Source organism: Oncorhynchus nerka, linkage group LG25 (genome assembly GCF_034236695.1).
Source record: "Oncorhynchus nerka isolate Pitt River linkage group LG25, Oner_Uvic_2.0, whole genome shotgun sequence".
In the NCBI taxonomy this organism is placed as follows: Eukaryota; Metazoa; Chordata; class Actinopteri; order Salmoniformes; family Salmonidae; genus Oncorhynchus; species Oncorhynchus nerka.
In genome coordinates this window covers 39428787-39451533 of record NC_088420.1, presented here as the reverse complement: position 1 = coordinate 39451533, position 22747 = coordinate 39428787, and the positions used below count along the sequence as shown (strand labels likewise).

General features: G+C 45.3%; 1 protein-coding gene across 2 annotated transcripts; it reads right to left on the bottom strand.

The window, feature by feature from the left end:
- Nucleotides 1-1908: 1908 nt before the first annotated feature.
- Nucleotides 1909-21446, bottom strand: LOC115109490 (nuclear factor of activated T-cells 5-like). 2 transcript variants are annotated; one of them, XM_065009779.1, is made up of 12 exons: nt 21135-21446; nt 13421-13549; nt 10699-11347; nt 10350-10533; nt 10033-10223; nt 9763-9935; nt 9413-9547; nt 9149-9201; nt 8931-9063; nt 8601-8785; nt 6312-8397; nt 1909-6182 (listed from the first exon to the last, which is right to left on the bottom strand). In XM_065009779.1, the coding sequence occupies exons 1-12, from the start codon at nt 21205-21207 to the stop codon at nt 5875-5877; spliced, it is 4299 nt and encodes a 1432-aa protein (XP_064865851.1). In that variant the 5' UTR covers nt 21208-21446; the 3' UTR covers nt 1909-5874. The 2 variants fall into 2 exon arrangements, with proteins under 2 accessions (XP_064865851.1, XP_029490291.2); XM_029634431.2 differs by having other exon boundaries at nt 8601-8782.
- Between the last annotated feature and the right edge of the window lie 1301 nt (nt 21447-22747).

Below are 22747 nucleotides of genomic sequence, written 5' to 3'. Positions count from 1 at the left end.
TTTTTCGACTACTGACTGTCCAAACAGCAAGTGACTAAATCGGATTTGTGTGTTTTCAGACAGAAGCATTTTCTGACAAGACTACACTAGTTGTCATTTCAACAACGTGTGTGTGCAGTGGTGTAGGCTGATTGGTGGTGGTGCTTGTGCTTATGGAGCAGGCTCAGGTGACAATACCTGCCATGGAGGTTTCTAAGCAGGCTCAGGTGACAATACCTGCCATGGAGGTTTCTAAGCAGGCTCAGGTGACAATACCTGCCATGGAGGTTTCTAAGCAGGCTCAGGTGACAATACCTGCCATGGAGGTTTCTAAGCAGGCTCAGGTGACAATACCTGCCATGGAGGTTTCTAAGCAGGCTCAGGTGACAATACCTGCCATGGAGGTTTCTAAGCAGGCTAAAGTGACAATACCTGCCATGGTGGTTTCTAAGCAGGCTCAGGTGACAATACCTGCCATGGAGGTTTCTAAGCAGGCTCAGGTGACAATATCTGCCATGGAGGTTTCTAATCAGGCTCAGGTGACAACACCTGCCATGGAGGTTTCTAAGCAGGCTAAAGTGACCATACCTGCCATGGTGGTTTCTAATCAGGCTCAGGTGACAATACCTGCCATGGAGGTTTCTAAGCAGGCTCAGGTGACAATACCTGCCATGGAGGTTTCTAAGCAGGCTCAGGTGACAATACCTGCCATGGAGGTTTCTAAGCAGGCTAAAGTGACAATACCTGCAATGGAGGTTTCTAAGCAGGCTCAGGTGACAATACCTGCCATGGAGGTTTCTAAGCAGGCTCAGGTGACAATACCTGCCATGGAGGTTTCTAATCAGGCTCAGGTGACAACACCTGCCATGGAGGTTTCTAAGCAGGCTAAAGTGACCATACCTGCCATGGTGGTTTCTAATCAGGCTCAGGTGACAATACCTGCCATGGTGGTTTCTAATCAGGCTCAGGTGACAATACCTGCCATGGTGGTTTCTAATCAGGCTCAGGTGACAATACTTGCCATGGTGGTTTCCCAGTTGCTTTGAATGTTCAAAATCATAGTGTAAGAACACTTCTAAATCCTCAAAGGAAAAGATGATCCAACTTTCAAAACAAGTCCTTTTTGGTCACAGTAGTCCACTAGCTAGCTGTTTAGCCTTCTGGCACATTCACTATTTGTTTGTAAACAACAAGCTAGTTTTCTACCATATGTTCTTGTCAAACTGTCAACAGAGTAGCTAGCAAGCAACAAGATATGCCAAATAACAGTATAAAAACCACTTGAGGGCAAATAAATCAGATTTGACCGCTCAGACATGTCACAGGGCCAGGAATCAGATTTGTTTCTGACTTCAAACAACCTATATCCTATTCCATGTGCTTTTTGGCTGTTCAGACTGCAGGAAAAAGAACCGATTTCTAATTGGATGTGCAAATCAATAGGATTTGAGTCTTTAACTTTTGACTTTAAACTGCCAATGTGAACACGGCTAAAGAGAGACTGGCACTGAATTATCAATGATTTATAGGAAACCTAACAGTCGTTCACCCAGCACGTCACATTTTTGTTCCTTTGGTCAAACTGTTTAAGAATCTGGCCCCTGGAATATAATGCAATTCTTTTACATTTGATTCTATGTACGTTATGTTATTGGGGGGGTGTTAGTGTTAGGACATACAGGTAATTGTCAGTCACCGACTAAGAGGTAATGAGGGCGCTGGTCCTGAACTCAGCCTCGTATCAGATCAACCCCCCCACCGCCGGGGGCACCTAATACCATAGTCCCGCCCTGAAATCAGCTATCCCCGGTTAATGCTTGATCTCATTGAATCTAGTAGCCTTAAAGCTCTACAAAGAACAGTTGAACAGAGGAAACGTGAGACACGGGGTGAAATGTGAGTAGGCAAACTGACTGACAACACAGCTCACACTGTTCCAATAGGAGTCTTTATTACCACCTTTTCATCTCATGTCAAGCTCTTCACAGCAACAACAGTTATGCTGACAAACACACAGTTACGAGAGAATTCCACAACACCCGATCAGAACAATCTCCACCTCTTTTCCCTTTCACCTCACCATTATGAATCTCAACAGGCATGAAGTAGGGACACACACACACAGGTATACAGTCGACGGGTTAGGCTGAACAAAGTCCTTGAGCAGTGGTTCCCAACTCGCCATTGAGTACCAAACAGCACACATTTTTGTTGTAGCCCCGGACAGAAACCACCGGACTCAACTCATTGAGGGCCTGATGATTAAGCTGACAAGCTGATTCAGGTCTGCTTGTCTGGGGCTACAATATATGTGGACTGTTGGGGGGTACTGGAGGACTGGAATTGGAAACCACTATAGAGTTAGTGATCACACTTTAGACTTACAACATAACCGCAACCAGGGATGGATGAAATGAAAACACGTGAGGTGGTCATGTAACCAAAAGCAGAACACGGACACTGGCTAGACTGAAGTATGAGAAGTCAGATCATCTAGGGACATCAGACAAGGGACATGAACAGTCATGACAAAGGGGATCTGGTAAACGTACTACACTGATGGTTTGTCAAGGCACACTTGAGAAATTCACAACTGATAACCCCCCATCTCATATTTCAACATGGTTATTAATGTGTGTGGAGAGCATGTGTGATATTTTGCCACCTTAAAGTTAACATTTTCAACTAGTATTTTCAAATGAATATGTAGTCATTCAAACAGTTAAACTAAGCAATCGATCAAGCCAAATAAGAGCACTTGACCTTGGAACATGAAACCAGACAGAACCACGAAACAATGTATTTACACACATGTACAATGCACTGAACATTCAAGATTAGGCTACCTCATATTTCCTCTGAAAACAGTATATATAATATAAAGTTACATTCATCACACAGAGGAGATACTCAGAGGTTGGCTTTTTCTGTTTGTATGGCTTAGTGAGGCATCATGTGCTCTTGAAAATCCCCAATAAAAATGGAATGGAACGCTTGGACATCAGTAATGGAGGTGATTATCTATTGTGTTTAGGCCTAATTGATATTTTGAATGGGTGAAACCAAATGGGAGGTTGAAAATAGTTGACGTTTTCTGTGGGTGGTCTCAGTATGTGCCACCATCTGACAAGCTGTATCTCATATGGAACTACACAATTACAACTCATTCTAAGTCAATGCTTAGAATGGTGTCCCCTGCATATATTCCATTTATATGGTTTGCACAGAATGAGAGTATAATCGTGACTATTGGCCCGCGTTCTACATGAAGCGATCTAGTAGTATACACACCCCCAAACTGCACACTGGGTTTCAGTCCGACGTTTGAAAAATTATATACTGGATGTATATAAAACTGAACATCTGTTATAAAAATACTATGTAATCTGACTCATGGGTAAGAAACCTTCTAAATGACATTTTTAAATGGAGTAATCCTACTTTTTCAAGACATAATGTAAACATGAGCATGTAGGAATCTGAGCAACAACCAAATGGTTCTCGTTTCATCCGTTTGTCTCAATGGCTGCACATAGACAGGCATCCCATGTGATGTTTTTTTCAGTAATTGGTCTTTTGACCAATCAGATTAGCTCTGGAAAAGATCTGGAATGATTGGTCAAAAGACCAATTAGTGGGGGGAAATCTCAGAATTAGGCTGCTTGCATCTAAAGCAAAGTAGAGCAACATGGTTTAAAATGCATATTCATTTGGATGGATATGACAGAGGCAAAACTTTTGGGAGGAGAGTACCTTACCACATGTACAGTGCTATACAATATTTGTATTATTTAAAGTTTGTAATTTGTACAAAAACAATGTTAATATTATCCATGAAAGCTGCATGATTTAAAATGAGTAAACAAACATCAGGATATTTTAAAAATGGAACAAATATGACAAGTTTGAAAACAGGACACACTCCCCTCTCACAGCAATTACTCCAGAAACACAATTCAGACTTTACCACAATATTAATATCAGTACTGTTGATGTGACATGAGTATAAATGTAAGTATAAACATCACATTAGAAGTGTCCATCACTGCTGCACATAGCACCATAGATAACTTGCCATAGAGATGGCTATTCTCATGTTTACACACGCATCAAATTCTGACATTTTTTCCACTCACATCAGATCTTTTTCAGATCTGATTGTTCAAAAGACCAATTACTGAAAAAAATAGATTAGAATTGGGCTGCCTGTGTAAACGCAGCCAAAGTAACAGATTTTAGGCCACATTCCAATGTCCATACTAGCATACCACAGAGTACATGCCCAAAACATAGCTTTATAGTAAGTGGTATGGTAGTGTGGCTATTGTAGCACAGTTTTTGTGTAGCAGTGAGTCCCTGGTGACAATGCACGGGACAGGTACTGTGTCTATTTCACACAGCTCTGCCCTGAACGCTGACAGTAGTGGTTCAACATCTGTCCGTACATGAACCAGAAACCAACCAAAAACTACAACCACACACACACAAGACAAGGTAAAACACCAGTGGTTAACTTACACAGATTGTAAAATACAAGGTAAATAGTAGGCTACAGATAGCAATGTGCTGTACATTCTCCATAAAAATAACACACGCATAAATGTACACACACAATGTATCAGACCAAAATAAAATGGTGTGTGCCAGAGATATGAAAGCCTATGAATAGTAGCTAGTTACAATCAGAGACACCAAAACAAACTATGTATACTCGCTATGGGAATGACGGTATTGACAGAGACACTGAATGGACCACTCAGTATAAATAGGCTTCAGATGAACACTTGACACAAACAATCTCATATATAACTCCAAAAATATAGTGAATGAAAAATGTATGAATGCATGGTCAATGTGTTTAAATGTATACCTTGACAACTTAAAAAAAGTATTATTTTTTTAAAATGGACATCAACCAGTACAATGTGACTAACCATAGAAAGCCTATGGATGGATATAAGGATTTGCTGGTCACACAAAACAGTTTATAAAGTGCTTAATGTTTAAAACCACCATTCTATTCACAATGAACTGGAAAGACTTCCAAGTCCAACTCTAAAATCCCCCCAAACGAAAGTCGCACGACATATGCAAATGCTTCAAAAACATGGAAAGCATCTGTAACCACTTATAACAATAAGAGACCACACGGAGACTGAAATGTCAAAGCAACACCAGATACACACAGACTGCTGTGTGACCAGATACACACAGACTGCTGTGTGACCAGATACACACAGACTGCTGTGTGACCAGATACACACAGACTGCTGTGTGACCAGATACACACAGACTGCTGTGTGACCAGATAGACACAGACTGCTGTGTGACCAGATAGACACAGACTGCTGTGTGACCGGACTGAAGCCTTGCAATCACACACAAGAACAGGACGAGACACCTTTCTCTGGCCGCCCTTCTTTCACCCCTTTCCCTCAAAATCTCTTCTGTCTTTCTCTCTAGGTCCAACTTTCTGTATCCCTCTCTCCTCCCTCCCTCCCCCCACTCTTAGGCCATCAATAACACAGTACAGCATGAAAAAGAAGAACCACTGTATAAGTTAGACTGATGGATACCGGAGTTACTTTCCTCTGATTGAGCAAAAGGTGCAGTCACTCAACCAACTCATCATCACAGCGCCTATCCGTCTGTATGAATGCATGTACAATCACATCAAAATATGAGCCAAGGGCACAAGAGTACATTTGATAAAAATCTTTAAAAACATCATGACATGTTCTTAGCCTAGGGGGCTCGTAGCATAGTGAGACTCTATCCCATTCTCTGCATCTGTGGGGGGGTTGTGCTGTAAGCAGAAGACACAACCTGTCCCAGTCTAAGAGTGGGCAGACGTCACAAGAACCCCCAGCAATGTGTCTGTGGTCCCAGTAATGATCACTGCTTCTGAAGACTGTCCAGCAGGTCCTCCATCTTCTGGGAGGTGGTCTGTATGGCGTTCTGTAAGCTGGTCTGCATAAGGGTCGGCAGGCTAGGTTCTATGGCAGTCTGTATATTGGTCTGCATTGCAGTATGTGCGTTTGTCTGCATTGGGGTCTGTAGGTTGGTCTGCATGGGTGTGGCTGTCTGGGCCATGTCTGAGTCCAGTAGAGACTGGATGTGGCTTGCCTGCACAGGGTTGGCGTTCTGGGGTTGGCTCTGGGCTGACAGTGTTGAACCAGTGGACGTCATCAGCTGGGAGGAATCTGAGGAGAAAGAGGAGGATGTCAAAGATTATTTTAACATTTAAAACAATTTATACAGTATATATACGTAAATATTCCTCCATTACAGTCCACAATGAGTACTGATCCTGTCAGGTAAAGCAGTCTCACCGTTCTGGAGGCCGAACACAAAAAGGTTGGGTTGTCCTCCTGGCTGGCCGACATTCCTACTCACTCCCGTCTGGAACAGCTGCTCTGGGGGTCTCTGACCGGGGGAGGCGGTACTCTGCAGCTCCACCACCCCCAGTCCGCTCTGCATCACAAAGATGGTTGCAGCTGCTGCAGCCTGGTTTTCTAGTTCCTGCGTAGCCATGTTGCTTTGCAGACCAGACAGAGAACCCTGTGGCAGGAACAGCTCCACCTGCTGGCTGTCAGGGCAACTGCCTGAGCTGGAGCTCACCTGCATAGGCTGCTGGGCCTGGAACAGGCCCTGCTGAGGGGGATTGATGGAGGCTGTGGTCCCCCCTACTGTGGAGCTCTGGTCCTGGAAGGACATGGGCTCTGCTGGGTCAGACTGGGCCACCCCTACCCTGATCCCGACCATGGTGGGCTGGGAGAACAGGAGGGGAGCAGGGGTGTCCTGGGGGTGAGGGGTGCTGCTGCCCATAGAGAGGCCCTGGGTACTGAAGAGGAGGGTTGGAGGCAAAGCCTGGGGGTTGAGGGAGGCAGTGCAGAGGAGCAGGTCTGTGGGCTGGGGTTGAGGGTGTTGGCTAGAGGACAGAGTGTTAGTTTGGAACAAGGAGCCTTGTTGTGCCATGGGAAGCTGCTGCTGGGTTTGCTGTGGTTGTGTCTGCTGAGGGGACTGCTGTTGGTCCATGGGGGTGCTCTGCTGCTGCCTGGTCTGAGACTGGAACACTGACACAGTCTGGGGATCACTGGCTGAAGTCTCCATGGAGGACAGGAATGCTAGCTGCTGCTGACTACCGTGGCTAGAGAGAGTGTTGGGAGAGAGGAACAGCGTGGACCCCGTGACCTGCTGCTCATGATCTCGGCTACCACTGGTCAGCACAGTGAGAGTGTTCTGGAGCAGGGCGGCCTGGACCTGGTGCTGCGGGCTGGGGGATTCCGACAGAGGCCTGGGGGACTGGAGGAGCTGCTGGGGGGGGGAGGTGTGGGAGGGCGGCTGGTGGTGGAAGCTGGAGGTCTGGATGGTGAGCAGCTCCCCAGCCTGCTGGAGGAGAGACACAGGCTGCTGCTGGGGATGAGACGAGGAGTGGATCTGGGGCTGGAGGAGCTCAGCCTGGAGCTGCTGCTGAAAGTTCTCCAACACCTGCTGCTGCTGTTGTTGTTGCTGTAAGTGTTGCATGCTGCCTACTGCTTGGTTTTGTTGTTGTAGGTTGCCCAGTACTTGTTGCTGAAGTTGTTGATCCGGTAGCAGTATGTTTCCTAGGACCTGCTGCTGCTGTTGTTGAAACTGTTGATGTTGTAATTGTTGCTGTTGTAGGTTCCCCAGTATCTGTTGTTGCTGTTGCAGTTGTTGATCCTGTGGCTGTATTAATAATTGTGGTTGTAGCTGTATGTTGCCAAGGACTTGATGCTGCTGTATCTGTTGTTGCTGCTGTATCTGTTGCATGTTGCCAAGGATCTGCTGTTGTTGCAACTGCTGTTGTGTGGCCAGAGAGCCCTCAGTGCACCCCAGTCTCAGGCTGTTCATGGTGTCCTGTACGTTTTGCTGCAGGGAGTCAGTGGAGGACGTGGGGCTGTACAACACTGAGTTGAGTTGCTGCTGAGCCACTGCTGCCTCTAGGACCTGCTGTACCAGGCTGCTGCCCCCTGCCTGGAGCTCCCTTACTGCCCTCTCCAGCTGGGCCACCCCATCCTGGGGAAACAGGGGAACTTGGGGGGCCTGGGAGGGGGGCGCCATCTGGGACATTCCTACTACCATCATCCCGCTGCAGGAGTTGGAGGCCTCTTGAGGCAGGCTCTCCTGGGGGTCCCGGAGGAACTGCTGGGGTACCTCTGGGGGGACAGGGGGGAGGGTGGTAGTGTCACTGGAGACGGGGAAGGAGGTGATGGGGGTGATGTCCTGCTTCTGGATGGTGCTGAAGGGCTCCAGGGAGGGAAAGACAGGGGCATGGGGGAGGTCCATGTCCCCAGGCTGGAGGGGCATGGGGCCGGGGAAGGACTCATTCCTAGGCGGGGTACTGGAGCTCAGCTCAAGGGTCTGCTGGACTAAGATAAGGGTGTCAGAGGGTGGCTGAGGGAGGAGACAAAAGAGAGTAATGAAATCATTTTGAATAGAGGTATTTTCTAGAATCTACACACTTCCCTGCAAGTTGGCCATGACTCAAGATGTCTTCTTTGATTGTACAACTAATGGGTGATGTCCCAGCCAAACCATCTGATCTAAATGTACATACAAGGACCCTTGGTTAAATATGACCTGTATATTGCTCCTACCTTGAAGAGTGCTGTGGATGGGGTATTGCTGGAGACCTCCATAGGGGTGACCTCCTGTCGTTTAACCAGTTCGCCAGCAGACTGGGCAGGATCAGAGGCCAGATAATTGATCTGGTCATGGAAGATGCAGGCCTTGGCCAGAGAAGAACCCTCTGTCTTCACAGACATGTTCAGGGACTTATCTGCTGTGGGATAAAACAGAAACACAGTGTACTATATATATATATATATATACACACCACGCCATTACTCAAACCCATCCCTCCCTTCTTCATCCCATCGTTTACTACCTTCTATCCAAATACTGAAGGAAAGTATCAGCACACATACCTGAGTCTGGGATATACATGAAGGGCTGGATGTCATGTGACCTCCCGGCATTGGTCGTGATGTAGACGCCCACAGAGACAGGAGAGGAGACAGACAGGCTGTGGTATGGCGGAACCTTCACCACCACATGGTTCTGGAGGAAACAGAACATTGTCAGAATTAGAACAGTCAGCGCCGGGCCCGTATGCATTCCTCATGCATCAATATCAATCTGTTACCTGATGGAACAGCTCCATGTCAATCTCTGCCTCGGCCCGCCACGACTCATCATCTGGAAAGAAAAGGAATCAATGTCTTAACATGGTCACTATGAGGAGACATCACAGACACCACCGAGAGAGGCAGAAGAGGAATCAATGTCTTAACATGGTCACTAATGAGGAGACATCACAGACACCACCGAGAGAGGCAGAAGAGGATGCGAACAAAAGGAAAAGAGGACTGGGAAGAAAGGAGGAAGACAGGCAGGTTAGTGCTGGTACCTGCTGAGTTCTCCTGGAAGATGACCTTGGTTCCTTTGAGGAAGTTCTTCCCTATGATGAACAGCTCCTCTCCTCCTCTCACTGAACAGCTGTGGAGACTCTTCTTCAGGATCTCTGGCACCCCTGCTGGCTGGGCTGGGGAAGCACACGCACACCGCAGAGTGTGAAGAATTGCTGTTCACAAAACCCTACCATTGACACTACGTGGTTGGCCAGCTTTCGTTCCAGCCCGACAAGAATATACGGAATTTAATGAACATCAAACAAACACATCCACATTCAAATGTACTTTTGACTGGGTAACCAGTTATTTGTGTTTGTATGAATAGGGCGATAGTTGGTTGACTCACTGCAGAGGATAGGTGACGAGGTGGTCTGTAGGGTTAAGACAGACCCATCAGGCTGGGGGATGTTGACCCTGAATGCCAGCCTGGCCCGGGTGCTCTTCTTCTTGGACCCGGCCACTCCTATACGAGCCTCCACGTCCGCGTTACGCAGCTTCAGGATCCCCACACAGTCAACCCTGTCAAGATTCAACATTACAGAACATTCAGATGATGAAACAAACAACACCCCACTGATATTTTAATGTTCATTAACTCAATGGATGAGTCCCTTACGCAAGTGACATGGCGCTGCTGGGCTCCAGAGGGACCTCTATGACGGTGGTTCCCTCGATGTCCACCTCCTTGCAGGCCGTGGTGTTGCGTCCTGTCACCCTGCAGGCCTGGTAGAACCCATGAGGTTTCACTCTGCCTGTGTCACTGGCCACAAACACCTGCAGCACCACCGGCTCACTGACGCCCTCTAACTGGAGAGAGAAAGGGGAGAAGATGGTGAGTAGAGGGCAACACAGCTCAACCCAACATAGCACAATTGTCTACGGCTAACCAATGGTATATTTATATATATATATATTTTATTAAGTGTCTCTCACCTTGACCGTGGGGAAGCCCTGTTGGGTGCGGTCTTTGACAGAGCCGCGGCTGCCCTCGGTCAGGTAGCGGGCCCGGTGCTGGGTCTCTGGCTGCACCAGGATCTTCAGCTCCTTGCCCTCACTCTTCTGGGGACACTGACCTGACAGCAGGCCTCCCTTCAGCAGCCACCCAGCCTCCAGAGAACTGAAGAGCACACAACATACTTCACTCAGAGGACCTCTTTATTAGGCCTCCAGGTGATGCCGCTGCTTTGCTGTGTGTGCAACAGAGTCAATGGTATGGCAACTTAAATCCTCATGCTCTTAGAAAAGGCACCTAAAAAGGAGACTAGCATTATATTCAACCAACCTGGGCTTGGGGCTGGCCTTGTCTGGGCCCAGCTGAGACAGAACAAAGTGTGGGGCCGTGGCGCTGTCTGCATCAAACACGTCCATGCTGTCCTCTGGGGGTGCAGGCTTGGCCCCGGGCCGCTGGCGGGGGGTGCGTTTACGGGACTTGCGGGGCACCTCTGTGTTGTCGTTGTAGGAGCTGGAGCTGATCAGACTGAAGTTGGAGGCCGAGTCGTCAGCCCAGATGCTGCTGCTGTGTTCTGAGTCTGGTCCTGCTGGCCCGGCCGGGGCTGGATCCTCCTGGCAGGACATACTGCTGTCATCAAACAGGTCTTCCGGAGGGGGGGAGATGCTCAACACTGGCCTCCGCTTAGAGGGGGTGTTCTGGGGCTGCTGCTGGGATCCCACCCCCCCTGCCCCTGGTGCTCCTGGGTCTCCTCCTCCTGTTCCAGAGCTGGTCCCATTGCCGCCTCCACCTTCAGAGGCAGACAGAGCTCCCTCCACCCCTTCCCTCTCGGATCCTTCTGGGGCTCCGGACCCCTCTCTGGGGGCCCCACTGGGATGGTGGAGGAGGAGAGGAGGCTGGGACTGGTCCATGGCTGAGGTAGAGGGGGCCGAGCTGGGGCCTCCCGTGGCCAAAGAGGATGGAGAAGGGCTGGGTGAGGTGGCTGGATGGCGTGTGGACCGATCACATTGTTAGTATGGATGTCAATACAGAGCAGGCTATTCACGCAACTGAATTTGCGCATGATTTGTCCAGAGTTTTCCCTCTTCCCAACTCTAAATTCATTTGACGTTGTTTGTGTGGCTAAATGCCCTCACTGTGCATGCCAGAGTTCTCTGGTGTCAGGCAAATTTTCTGAAGTTAAAGTTGAGAATGGTACAAATAGGCCCCAATCGAATGTTCTGTAATCAAAACTCAATAAAAAAATAATAAAAATCAGTGACAAAACTGACATGCTTTGTTTACAAAAAACAAACGCAAGCTTTTAAAATTGTTACATACATTGCCCCCAAAAATAAAAACATCGGGTCAGTCAGACTTTCCTCTTAACAAATTTGCAGGTTAATGATACGGTGCCAAATTAAATGTAGAGGGGGGCTAGAGCAGTTTGTGCATACACTAGTAGAGCTATACAGCAGCTGGTGCATACAGCAGTGGGCCTATACAGCAGTCTGAGCATGCCAATTGGAGGATTGGGTTGGGACTGAGCGTAGCCATGGCAACAGAATAAACAAGGCTCTGACCTATGGAGCAGTGACCTGCAGGCCATTTTATATGCAGATGCCCCCTGCCTCAGAGGGAGGGAACTTCCTGCAATACAAATGAGACAGCCAATGAGCAACAAGAGAGCTGATCAGTCATGACTCAATTTCCTGGCAATCAGCAAATTGGGTCAATTAAATACTGTGTGAGGATAGCTGATCCTTTTTATTTTAAGTGTCTTTGGATAAAACGATGATGCATGTAGTGCTTGCTTGGGCTAGCATGAAGCCAGCTCTCCAACTCTGAAAATGAGCTTGTGGTAGAAGCGGCCCCTAACCACAGATCTAGAATCAGATTACCCTAGCCTGGTACATGTATGGCATGACAAGAGTCAGAGGAGCTGGCTAAAACACATATAGATCTGGGACCAGTCTACCCTACACCCCAATCCTAACAGTAACCATTAAAGGGGTTGAGAAGTATCTGAGCCTCTACCAGTGGTTATAGGGTCAACTTCAACCTAATCCTGAGTTACTGTGCACAATGACAGCAGCCACATGACTACCGTGTTCAGTCAGTCAGCTTCCTCTGCTAAATGGTATGAATACTTTATCTACTTCCTCAGAGTCAGATGAACTCATGGATACCATTTTTATGTCTCTGCGTCCAGTTTGAAGGAAGTTAGAGGTAGTTTTGCAAGCCAATGCTTGCTAACTACTGTTAGAACAATGACTGGAAGTCTATGGTATCTGCTAGCATGCTTGCTAATACCCATGGACTTCCAGTCATTGCGCTAACGCTAGTTAGCAACTTCCTTCAAATCGCATGCTGATGGAACACTACATATTGTTTTTCTGATCTAATATAAATGACATCTCTAGAGATATTTTCTTTATGCTGGTCTACATGGAGTGTGTGTGTAATCTCATCTTCACATAAAGTCTATCGCAGACAGTTGATTCAGACAGGCGTGCTAATTCAGAAGTGCTAAAAGGACACAATAATTGCTTTGCTAATTATAGCCTAGCTCTTTTCACCTCTTCTCATCATCTAAGAATACAATTAAAACAATAGAAACTGACAGTAAAGGTTGTCTCTAGTGGCGGGGCTAATTTACATCGCTCCATCTAAGAGAGTTGAAAACGTAGGACAATGGGAAGAAAACAAAACCATTTTTAATCCAATTTTGATTAGACACACGAGACATATTGCAAGCAATACTAGCCTAATATGACTTTGGCTATAGGCTAATGCAAATATATATATAAACCAGGGCCATGTTCGTTCATTCAAACAAAACAATATTTATTCCCAATCTCTCGCACCCATCCTGTCTACAGTAACCATGGCCCACAATTGAAAACTCAATTTCCCAGAATACACCACCACTAGCACCAACTGCCCCACAGGCACTCAGCAGGAACGGTGGAAGTAGACTAGCATGAAGTTGTCCACTAGACACTGAACTAAGGTCAGTCTTATGTTCTGCCCCCTAATGATCTAGGTGAGGATACAGACAGAGTGAAAAGCTAACCTGAGGCCATGGCTGCAGAAGGGGGCGGTCCGGCCTCTCCCCCACTCTTCTGGCTCATGGTGGGTGTGTCTGTCTGCGAGGAGGACGACTGCAGCTGGAGCTCCTTAGGGAGGAGGTCATACACAGACTCTGGTGAGGAGGAGATAAATCACGGGGTTTATTAGTGCACCAGAAACCACCAACAACCAACTAGTTACTGTTTTAATAGTGGGAGGTCACCTGGTTGCTAAGAAACACAACCCATAGACACCCTGATATAGATATATCTGTCGTGAATGTGCAGTTTATCCATCCACCATATGCAGCCTATCAAGTGGTCATCTAATCTGCCTGTGATACAGTCAACGCCAACAGCATAGTGAGACGGACAAAATCTCTGGCTCTGGGATGTCAGCCCTGCTGCTAGAGACACACACACACACAAAGAGCTGCACTACAACCACTGCGGGGGGGGACAAGGACTTCCAGCCAGCATATGGTACAGTACAGCACTCATGTTCTGCTTCATCCAATTCATTTTTTAAATGTCTCGACTCCGCCCATGAGGCATACAACGGCCTACATTAGGACTAGCCTGCCTGCTGCCGGTTAAGTGGGACTTTTTTATAACACCACCACCCTCTGTGGTGATGTTCTCTGTTGGTATGTGTCTATTGTGTTCTGTTCCACTGAGTTAGATAGAGAGAGTGGGCCCTTGTGAATGCTGATGGAGGGATGACGATCTAGCATGACCTCAGCCTTGTGCGAGTCACACTAACGACGGTCAGGTCAGGGCCCAGTGCAGGAGCTGCTCCACTGGCACTAGCATGACCTCAGCCTTGTGCGAGTCACACTAACGACGGTCAGGTCAGGGCCCAGTGCAGGAGCTGCTCCACTGGCACTAGCATGACCTCAGCCTTGTGCGAGTCACACTAACGACGGTCAGGTCAGGGCCCAGTGCAGGAGCTGCTCCACTGGCACTAGCATGACCTCAGCCTTGTGCGAGTCACACTAACGACGGTCAGGTCAGGGCCCAGTGCAGGAGCTGCTCCACTGGCACTCAGTCTCTCGCCTACACTTCCACACTCACCGCTCTCCTTTTCCATAGTAGGTGGGGTCTGCTAATTTTCTATGGAAATTAGACATTTGCAAAAGCCCCACTGTTTGCATAAGACACCAACAGGAAAAAAATGTGATTGGTGAAGATTTTGAAAGAGAGATCGGCTAAGCCTATTAATACACTACCTATTTATTTGGACAGTGAAGCTAAAATGTTTAATTTGGCTCTACTCCAGCATTTTGGATTCGAGGTCAAATTTTTCATATGAAAAACAGAATGTCATGCATATTTTGTTTTACCATTTAGAAATGACATCACTTTATGTATCTAGTCCACCCATTTGCAAGTGTCTTAAGTATTTGGACAGATTTAGTTAGTGTATTAAAATATCAAAAGAATAGCATTTGGTCCCATATTCGCAATGACTACATCAAGCTTGTGACTACAAACCTATTGGATGCATCTGCAGTTTGTTTTGGTTGTGTTTCAAATTATCTTGTGCCCAATAGAAATGAATGGTAAATAATGTATTGTGACATTTTGGGGTCACCTTTATTGTAAATATGAATAGGTTTTTGAACACTTCTACATTAATGTGCATGCTACCATGACTACAGATAATGATAATTGAATCGTGAATAATGAGTGAGAAGACATACCAACCTTGCACCATTATCAATAACAGGGGAGGTTAGCAGGTCTTGGGGGTATGATATTTACAGTTGAAGTCAGAAGTTTACATACACTTAGGTTGGAGTCATTATAACTCATTTTTCAACCACTCCACTAATTTCTTGTTAACAAAGTATAGTTTTGGTAAGTCGGTTAGGACATCTACTTTGTGCATGACACAAGTCATTTTTCCAACAATTGTTTACAGATGGATTATTTCACTTATAATTCACTGTATCACAATTCCAGTGGGTCAGAAGTTTAAATACACTAAGTTGACTGTGCCTTTAACCAGCTTGGAAAATTCCAGAAAATTATGTCATGGCTTTAGAAGCTTCTGATTGGCTAATTGACATAATTTGAGTTAATTGGAGGTGTACCTGTGGATGTATTTCAAGGCCTACCTTCAAACTCAGTGCCTCTTTGCTTGACATCATGGGAAAATCAAAAGAAATCAGCCAAGACCTCAGAAAATAATTGTAGACCTCCACAAGTCTGGTCCATCCTTGGGAGCAATTTCCAAATGCCTGAAGGTACCACGTTCATCTGTACAAACAATAGTACAGATGTATAAACACCATGGGACCAGGCAGCCGTCATACTGCTCAGGAAGGAGACGTGTTCTGTCTCCTAGAGATGAACTTATTTTGATGCGAAAAGTGCAAATCAATCCCAGAACAACAGAAAAGGATCTTGTGAAGATGCTGGAGAGAATGGCCACAAAAGTATCTATATCCACAGTAAAACAAGTCCTATATCGACATAACCTGAAGGCCGCTCAGCAAGGATGAAGCTACTGCTCCAAAACCACCGTAAAAAAAGACAAGACTACAGTTTGCAACTGCACACGGGGACAAAGATGGTACTATTTGGAGAAATGTCCTCTGGTCTGATGAAACAAAAATAGAATTGTTTGGCCATAATGACCATCGTTATGTTTGCAGGAAAAGGAAGAGGCTTGCAGGCCAAAGAACACCATCCCAACCGTGAAGGACGGGGGTGGCAGCATCATGTTGTGGGGGTGCTTTGCTGCAGGACAGACTGGTGCACTTCACAAAATAGATGGCATCATGAGTGAGGAAAATTATGTGGATAAGGAACATCAGTCAGGAAGTTAAAGCTTGGTCGCAAATGGGTCTTCCAAATGGACAATGACCCCAAGCATACTTCCAAAGTTGTGGCAAAAGGGTTTAAGGACAACAAAGTCAAGGTATTGGAGTGGCCATCATAAAGCCCTGACCTCAATCCCATAGCAAATTTGTTGGCAGAACTGAAAAAGTTTATGTGAGCAAGGAGGCCTACAGACCTGACTCAGTTACAGCTCTATCAGGAGGAATGGGACAGAATTCACCCAACTTATTGTGGGAAGCTTGTGGAAGGCTACCTGAAACGTTTGACCCAAGTTAAACAATTTAAAGGCAATGCTACCAAATACTAATTGAGTGTATGTAAACTTCTGACCCACTGGGAATGTGATGAAAGAAATAAAAGCTGAAATAAATCACTCTCTCTACTATCATTCTGACATTTCACATTCTTAAAATAAAGTGGTGATCCTAACTGACCTATGACAGGGAATTTTTACTAGGATTAAATGTCAGGAATTGTGAAAAACTGAGTGTAAATGTATGTGCTTTTAACTTTCTCACTCATCATTCATGATTATCCGTAATCATGGCAGCATCTAGATTAACGTTCAGAAACATATTCTATTACAATAAAAGTGACTCCAAAATGACAATACATTATTACCATTAATGTGTTTTGGGCACAACATAATCCGACACACAACCAAAACAAACTGCATATGAATCCAACAAGTTTGCAGAGTCACACGCTTGACATAGTCCTTGTGTGCTAGGAATATGGGACCAAATACTAAACTTTTGACCAAACTTAATACACTATATGTGAATTTCTCCAAATACTTATGACGCCTTGGAGACTAGATACATAAAGTGCTGTCATTTCTAAACGCTTCACCCCATAATGAAAATTCCCTCAAATTAAAGCTGACAGTCTGCACTTAACCTCATAGTCATTGTATCGTTTCAAATGAAACTGCTGGAGTACAGAGCCAAAAACAACAACAAACTGTCCAAATACTTTTGGACCTCAATGTATTTCGGGGAGCCTCCTCTATGTGAAGCAGTACGTTATAACAGTTCTCGGATTAGACTAGGCCAACAAGTCAGCCAAGTCCTGCATACATCCCCTGTTACAATCCGATTACCTCACCACATACTTACTGTATGTTATGTAGCTGGCTACACGCTGCTCACATTACGTTAGCTTTGAAGCTGTGCCAAGCCAACGGTCAGACTTTATTGTTCGCAGCTGGCCCTTTGCTTTGATGACACAGAAATATGTTGGCCCACAAGCAGACGCCAAGAATCCACCACAGTCTCTTGCAATGCCCCGGCATCTAACATGCATCTTAAACTCATAGGTAATCTTGCATGCTAGACTTCACAGCTACAGACTATGCAATATTTAGACACACGTCTGGCTCTATGAGATTAACGCAGAGTAAAGACAAAGATCCTATCCACTCCGCAGTATATACTTACATGGCAAAATCAAAGCCAGACATTGAAATACAAAAGGCTGCCTGTCATGGATGGCATAGCCTTGATCAATTTGTGATGATGATATAAGATGTAGCCAGTCTACAAACAGTAAACCACTTGAGATGTGTTCATTAGAAGTGTTTATGAAGCAGCAACACTGCTATCGGCCTCAGCCAATTACTGTCATATAAATAGGCTACACACACCTCATCACGTCAGACAGCAGCACCATATGGCCAGCCCCTGTTAGCATGGCATGCCCACTAATACACTGGCTCATTAGTGTAACACACACAGGGTCCAGGCAGATGTCTGAACCAGTGTCAGGAGACAGGTAGTCCATGCACAGAGCATCTGTGAACTCTGGTGAGAGACCAAGTTCAGAGAAAACAAAAAGAAACATTTTGAATTAAGCCCGTCAGCCTACATGTGGAGAGAAAACAGCAGTAGTGCGTCGCTGCAAGCCCAGCTAGGCCTAGATGACTAGCCAACAACGAATAAGAGAGAGGTCCAAAACCACTAGCAAACCTCATGCACCAAGACAGCGCAGTGTACATTTTTACTGAAAAGTTTTGCATGGCAGCCATATCTGCCACCTGTAGAAGGTCTTTAAACTAAAACCCCCCAGGCTTTGATCACTTCCAGACACAGCTGGACTGAAAGAGTAGTGGACTGAGCAGAGAGGACAATGGAGCCTGTTCATAGCAGTGTTATCACAAGAGCAGCCATGACTCAGTCAGCACCAACCAGACACCACATCAACTGGCCAAGTAGCTAGATAATATAGCTACTGTATCATATAACTCATTCTGGGTAGATCATGATTTAAACATTCCATCCACTTCCCTCTACTTCACTGTTGACAAGGCCTGCAAATGAATTAAGGTGAACTTGGCAAAAACACACCCATCCACAGACATGTGCAAGCACACAAAGATTATTATTTTCATAAATGTGATACATTTTATGACTGCTGCAAGATTAACTGCATCTCTGAGGACATTCAAGTTTTCTGAATCCGATAAGGCCACTTTCACTCATCTGAAACAATCAGAACCTGCTATGTACACAAATGCTTGCCAAAGTTCTAGTTTGATTCTCAGTATTTGGTTTGCCTAAGGCAATGGGGGTGGCTAAGGATAGCAGCTAGCCAGCAGATCCAACCCGCTTGCTTACAGCTGCACTAGGGTCGGACAGACTTCCTGGGTAGATTAAGACACCATAGAGCTGACGTGAGATGTCTCTGAAAATGTACCTCAATCCAGGGATGAAAAATGCATTGTGCAGCAGCATTATACTAACTGTTACATACTGTCCTTCTCGTCCTCATACTAGGCAGGAGAGGCTATATGGACACGCCCGGTTCCCAAAATGAATGGTGTATGTTGCGCAGCTGAGAGTCGAGTTTGGAGACGAATAGATTCAGATCAGTCAACCGTCCTGATAAGCTCTTCCCAAGCTAATGTATGTTGACTAGCTGACAACAGCAGCAGCATGGCGCTAGTTAAAACTTGTAAAAGAAAGTGATGTTTATTTTGATGGGCGAGGAAGAAATAACTAGTCACCATGTGGATTTGGTCACCATCTCCAATGTTCCATCCCACTTGATTTTTATTTCAAATAGGATAGTAGACTACACGAGAAATAACCTGTAATATTGGTAGTAGTCATCTAGAGGTCACCGTGATACAGTCTACACTGCTCAATGGGGAGAGTTTGCGCTGCAAGCCGACAACACGAGGCACAGTGTCCTTCGCTCCCGCTTGTTGCTGTAAGGAGAGGGATGTAGCTAGATATTGTAGCCAATATCAGGCCAGGGTGACAGGTAAAGCATATGCATTATAGTGATTGTCACCGAAAATGTATAACTACGGCATTAATGTCTAACATTGCTGATAAATTATTCTGAACACTCCCAAGTCCCAATTTTGGCAGACAAGTTTCAAATTCTTGAAGTTTCTAGACACAAGCCTAAACTAGCTAGCTGGGAAGGACTCATGAAGAAGACTGAGTGAACTGACTGGACCGAATCTGTTCGTCTCCACTCTCGCTGTGCAACAAACGCCATCAATCTGGGCACCAGGCATGTCCGTGTAGCAGCAGCCATAGCAGAGATTTTGGAATGGCAGAGTCAGCCAAATCAGCTCCTTTGTTGTTCAACGCCATGTGCCATTCAAAATGGCTGCTATGGCTTCTGCCATCTAGCACGAGGACGAAAACGGCAGTTTAATTAAACTAGCAGACGTTCAGTCTTGGTGTAACAGTTGGGATAATGGGACAATTCAGATTACACCGCATTTCTCAACTTTTTGCAAGACATCTCACACTGGTTCTGTGGTGTCTTGGTGTTTTCACACTTGGTCCTTTTCAGCTACATTGGTTCCCTTTTTAGTGCAATGTGAACACAAAACTGTCCAGGTTCACTTGTCATCATTTCCACACCAAACACTATAGGCTACTGCAGAACCATTTCCCCTGCCATAGGCCCTCACATTAATTAGTCCCACAAACTAAAAAGTTCAATTACAGCATTATTATTTCTGCTATTATTCTTCTGCCATTTATCCAGTTATCAGTCATTTATACATGTAAATATTATTATTTGATTCTAATTAGTATGTCTTATTTTGCAACTAAATGTAAACTATTATCTTCCAAAATGTATGAAGGTACATCCCTGGATGTCCAATAGCAGGTTGTGATGGTATGGCTTCTCCAGCACTGTGCATTTACCCAGAGTGCATTGAGCGAATGTTGGAAAGATCATGGTTCCTTTCGAATCATAGCAACATGAATGCAAAGAGGACTGTCCACAAAAATGTTGAACTGTCAAGAAAGTTCTAACTCAAAGGCAAGAGCAGTGTGAATATAAAGACTTATTTAGCTTTGTTTTCACACTTGAGTTCACTTTAAAGAGGACTGAGATCAGGTATTTTAAAAAAAAAAGGACTATATCTGAAAACACCCGTAATTTACACAGAAAGCCTGTCCGACGCTAGTGCAGCTGTATTGAAGCGGGCCGGATCTGCTGACTAGATAGCTAACAGCTTAACTAAAAACTGCTAGCTAAATAGCTAGCTAAGGTTCGCGAACAATCGTGACAAATTCAGCAAGCAATCGAGGGGTTTGTGACAATGCAACCTGTACCTAACGTTTAAATACTGTAACCATGGCATAGTCATGGGGGACCGAACCACGAGTGTACCGGGGGAAAACAATAACACAACACGCCTCCTACTGCTCCCTAACGTTAGCTGTTAGTTGGTCCATCATGCACTCATTAGTTAACTAGCTAGCAATAAGCAAAACTAGCTACTAGCTAACGTTAGCTATCTAGCCAACTAACGTGATCTATCCGTTCATCAGTCCTAGTCCAAAACAATGGCAATACAATACAAAGGCAGCCATGTCATAACATGTATAGAAGTCTTACCTTTGGAGTAAAGGGATTTGGGGGAATTAAGGTCGAGATCAGCGCTGAGGAGGGATATAAAATCAGAGGGCATCGCAGCGCTTCATGGAGGGATGCGTAGCGGACGCCCTCTAACAGTACTATGGATCAGAACGAAGCCAGCTAACGTTAGTGAGCAATGAATAAAAAAAATAAAAGGTCTACAAACAGGCAATATTGCGTCTGGGGGGAAAATTGTGTTAAGCAATACAAGTGTAATTAGACCCAGATAACCGTTAATTAGCGCGTAACACGTTTGTTATGTTGTTTTTTATGCGTTTGCTATGCTAATGCCGCGTTCACGTGTTATCGGAAACTCCTAGTTCCTACTGAGAAGGGGGAAGCTGAAGCCCAATATGGCGACCGGAGCACAGATACACAAGGCGGGGCGTGGCTTAATATGGTCACGCCCCCAAGAAGGGAACAGAGATAGGGAACTCCCTTTACTCCCATGTAATTCATAATGTAATTAACCTAAATTTGGCATCATCCGAAGCAAACTACCAAAACTTTTGTCGTTTCAATAAACGTTTTCAGCAGCATCACTTGTCGTTATTAACATACTTGGCTGTCACAAAACATTATTTGCATGATACTTATTCTGCCACTCTGTGTTACCCGACCTGCTAACACTGACAGTAAAGCTGTCACACTATACTTATGTCACTGTTTGTTTACCACTCGCTTTTTCGCCGGTTAACTTATGTTAGATGGCTGGCTAGCGAGATAAGTTAGTCTCGATCTAATTCACAAGTCTTAGATATGTCACGTAATTACTTCCAGTCTTTGCCTACCCTTGAACAGTCATTTAAAAACTTGACTCTTGTTGGCATGTCTATATATCCTTTCAACTTGCCAGAGAGCAGTGGTGCAGACAACCCTACCAAATTGTCCAAAGTAGCCTATGGTGATATCTACACCTACATATCGAGTTAGATATAGACAAGTGTTAGCTTGCAATTTACTCTGAATTCAGTGCTTCGAACACACAAATGTATATTTTATTTATTTTATTTCACCTTTATTTAACCAGGTAGGCTAGTTGAGAACAATTTCTCATTTACAACTGCGACCTGGCCAAGATAAAGCAAAGCAGTGTGACACAAACAGAGTTACACATGGAATAAACAAACATACAGTCAATAATACAATAGAGAAAGTCTATATACAGTGTGTGCAAATGAGGTAGGATAAGGGGGGTAAGGCAATAAATAGGCCATAGTGGCAAAATTATTACAGTATGGCAAATGAAACCCTGAGGTGATAGATGTGCAGAAGATGAGTGTGCAAGTAGCGGTACTGGGGTGCAAAGGAGCAAAATAAATAACAATATGGTGATGAGGTAGTTGGATGGGCTATTTACAAATTGGCTATGTACAGGTGCAGTGATCTGTGAGCTGCTCTGACAGCTGGTGCTTAAAGCTAATGAGAGAGATATGAGTCTCCAGCTTCAGTGATTTCTGCAGTCCGTTCCAGTCATTGGAAGCAGAGAACTGGATGGAAAGGCGGCCAAAGGAGGAATTGGCTTTGGGGGTGACCAGTGAAATATATCTGCTGGAGCGCGTGCTTATATGGTGACCAGTGAGCTGAGATAA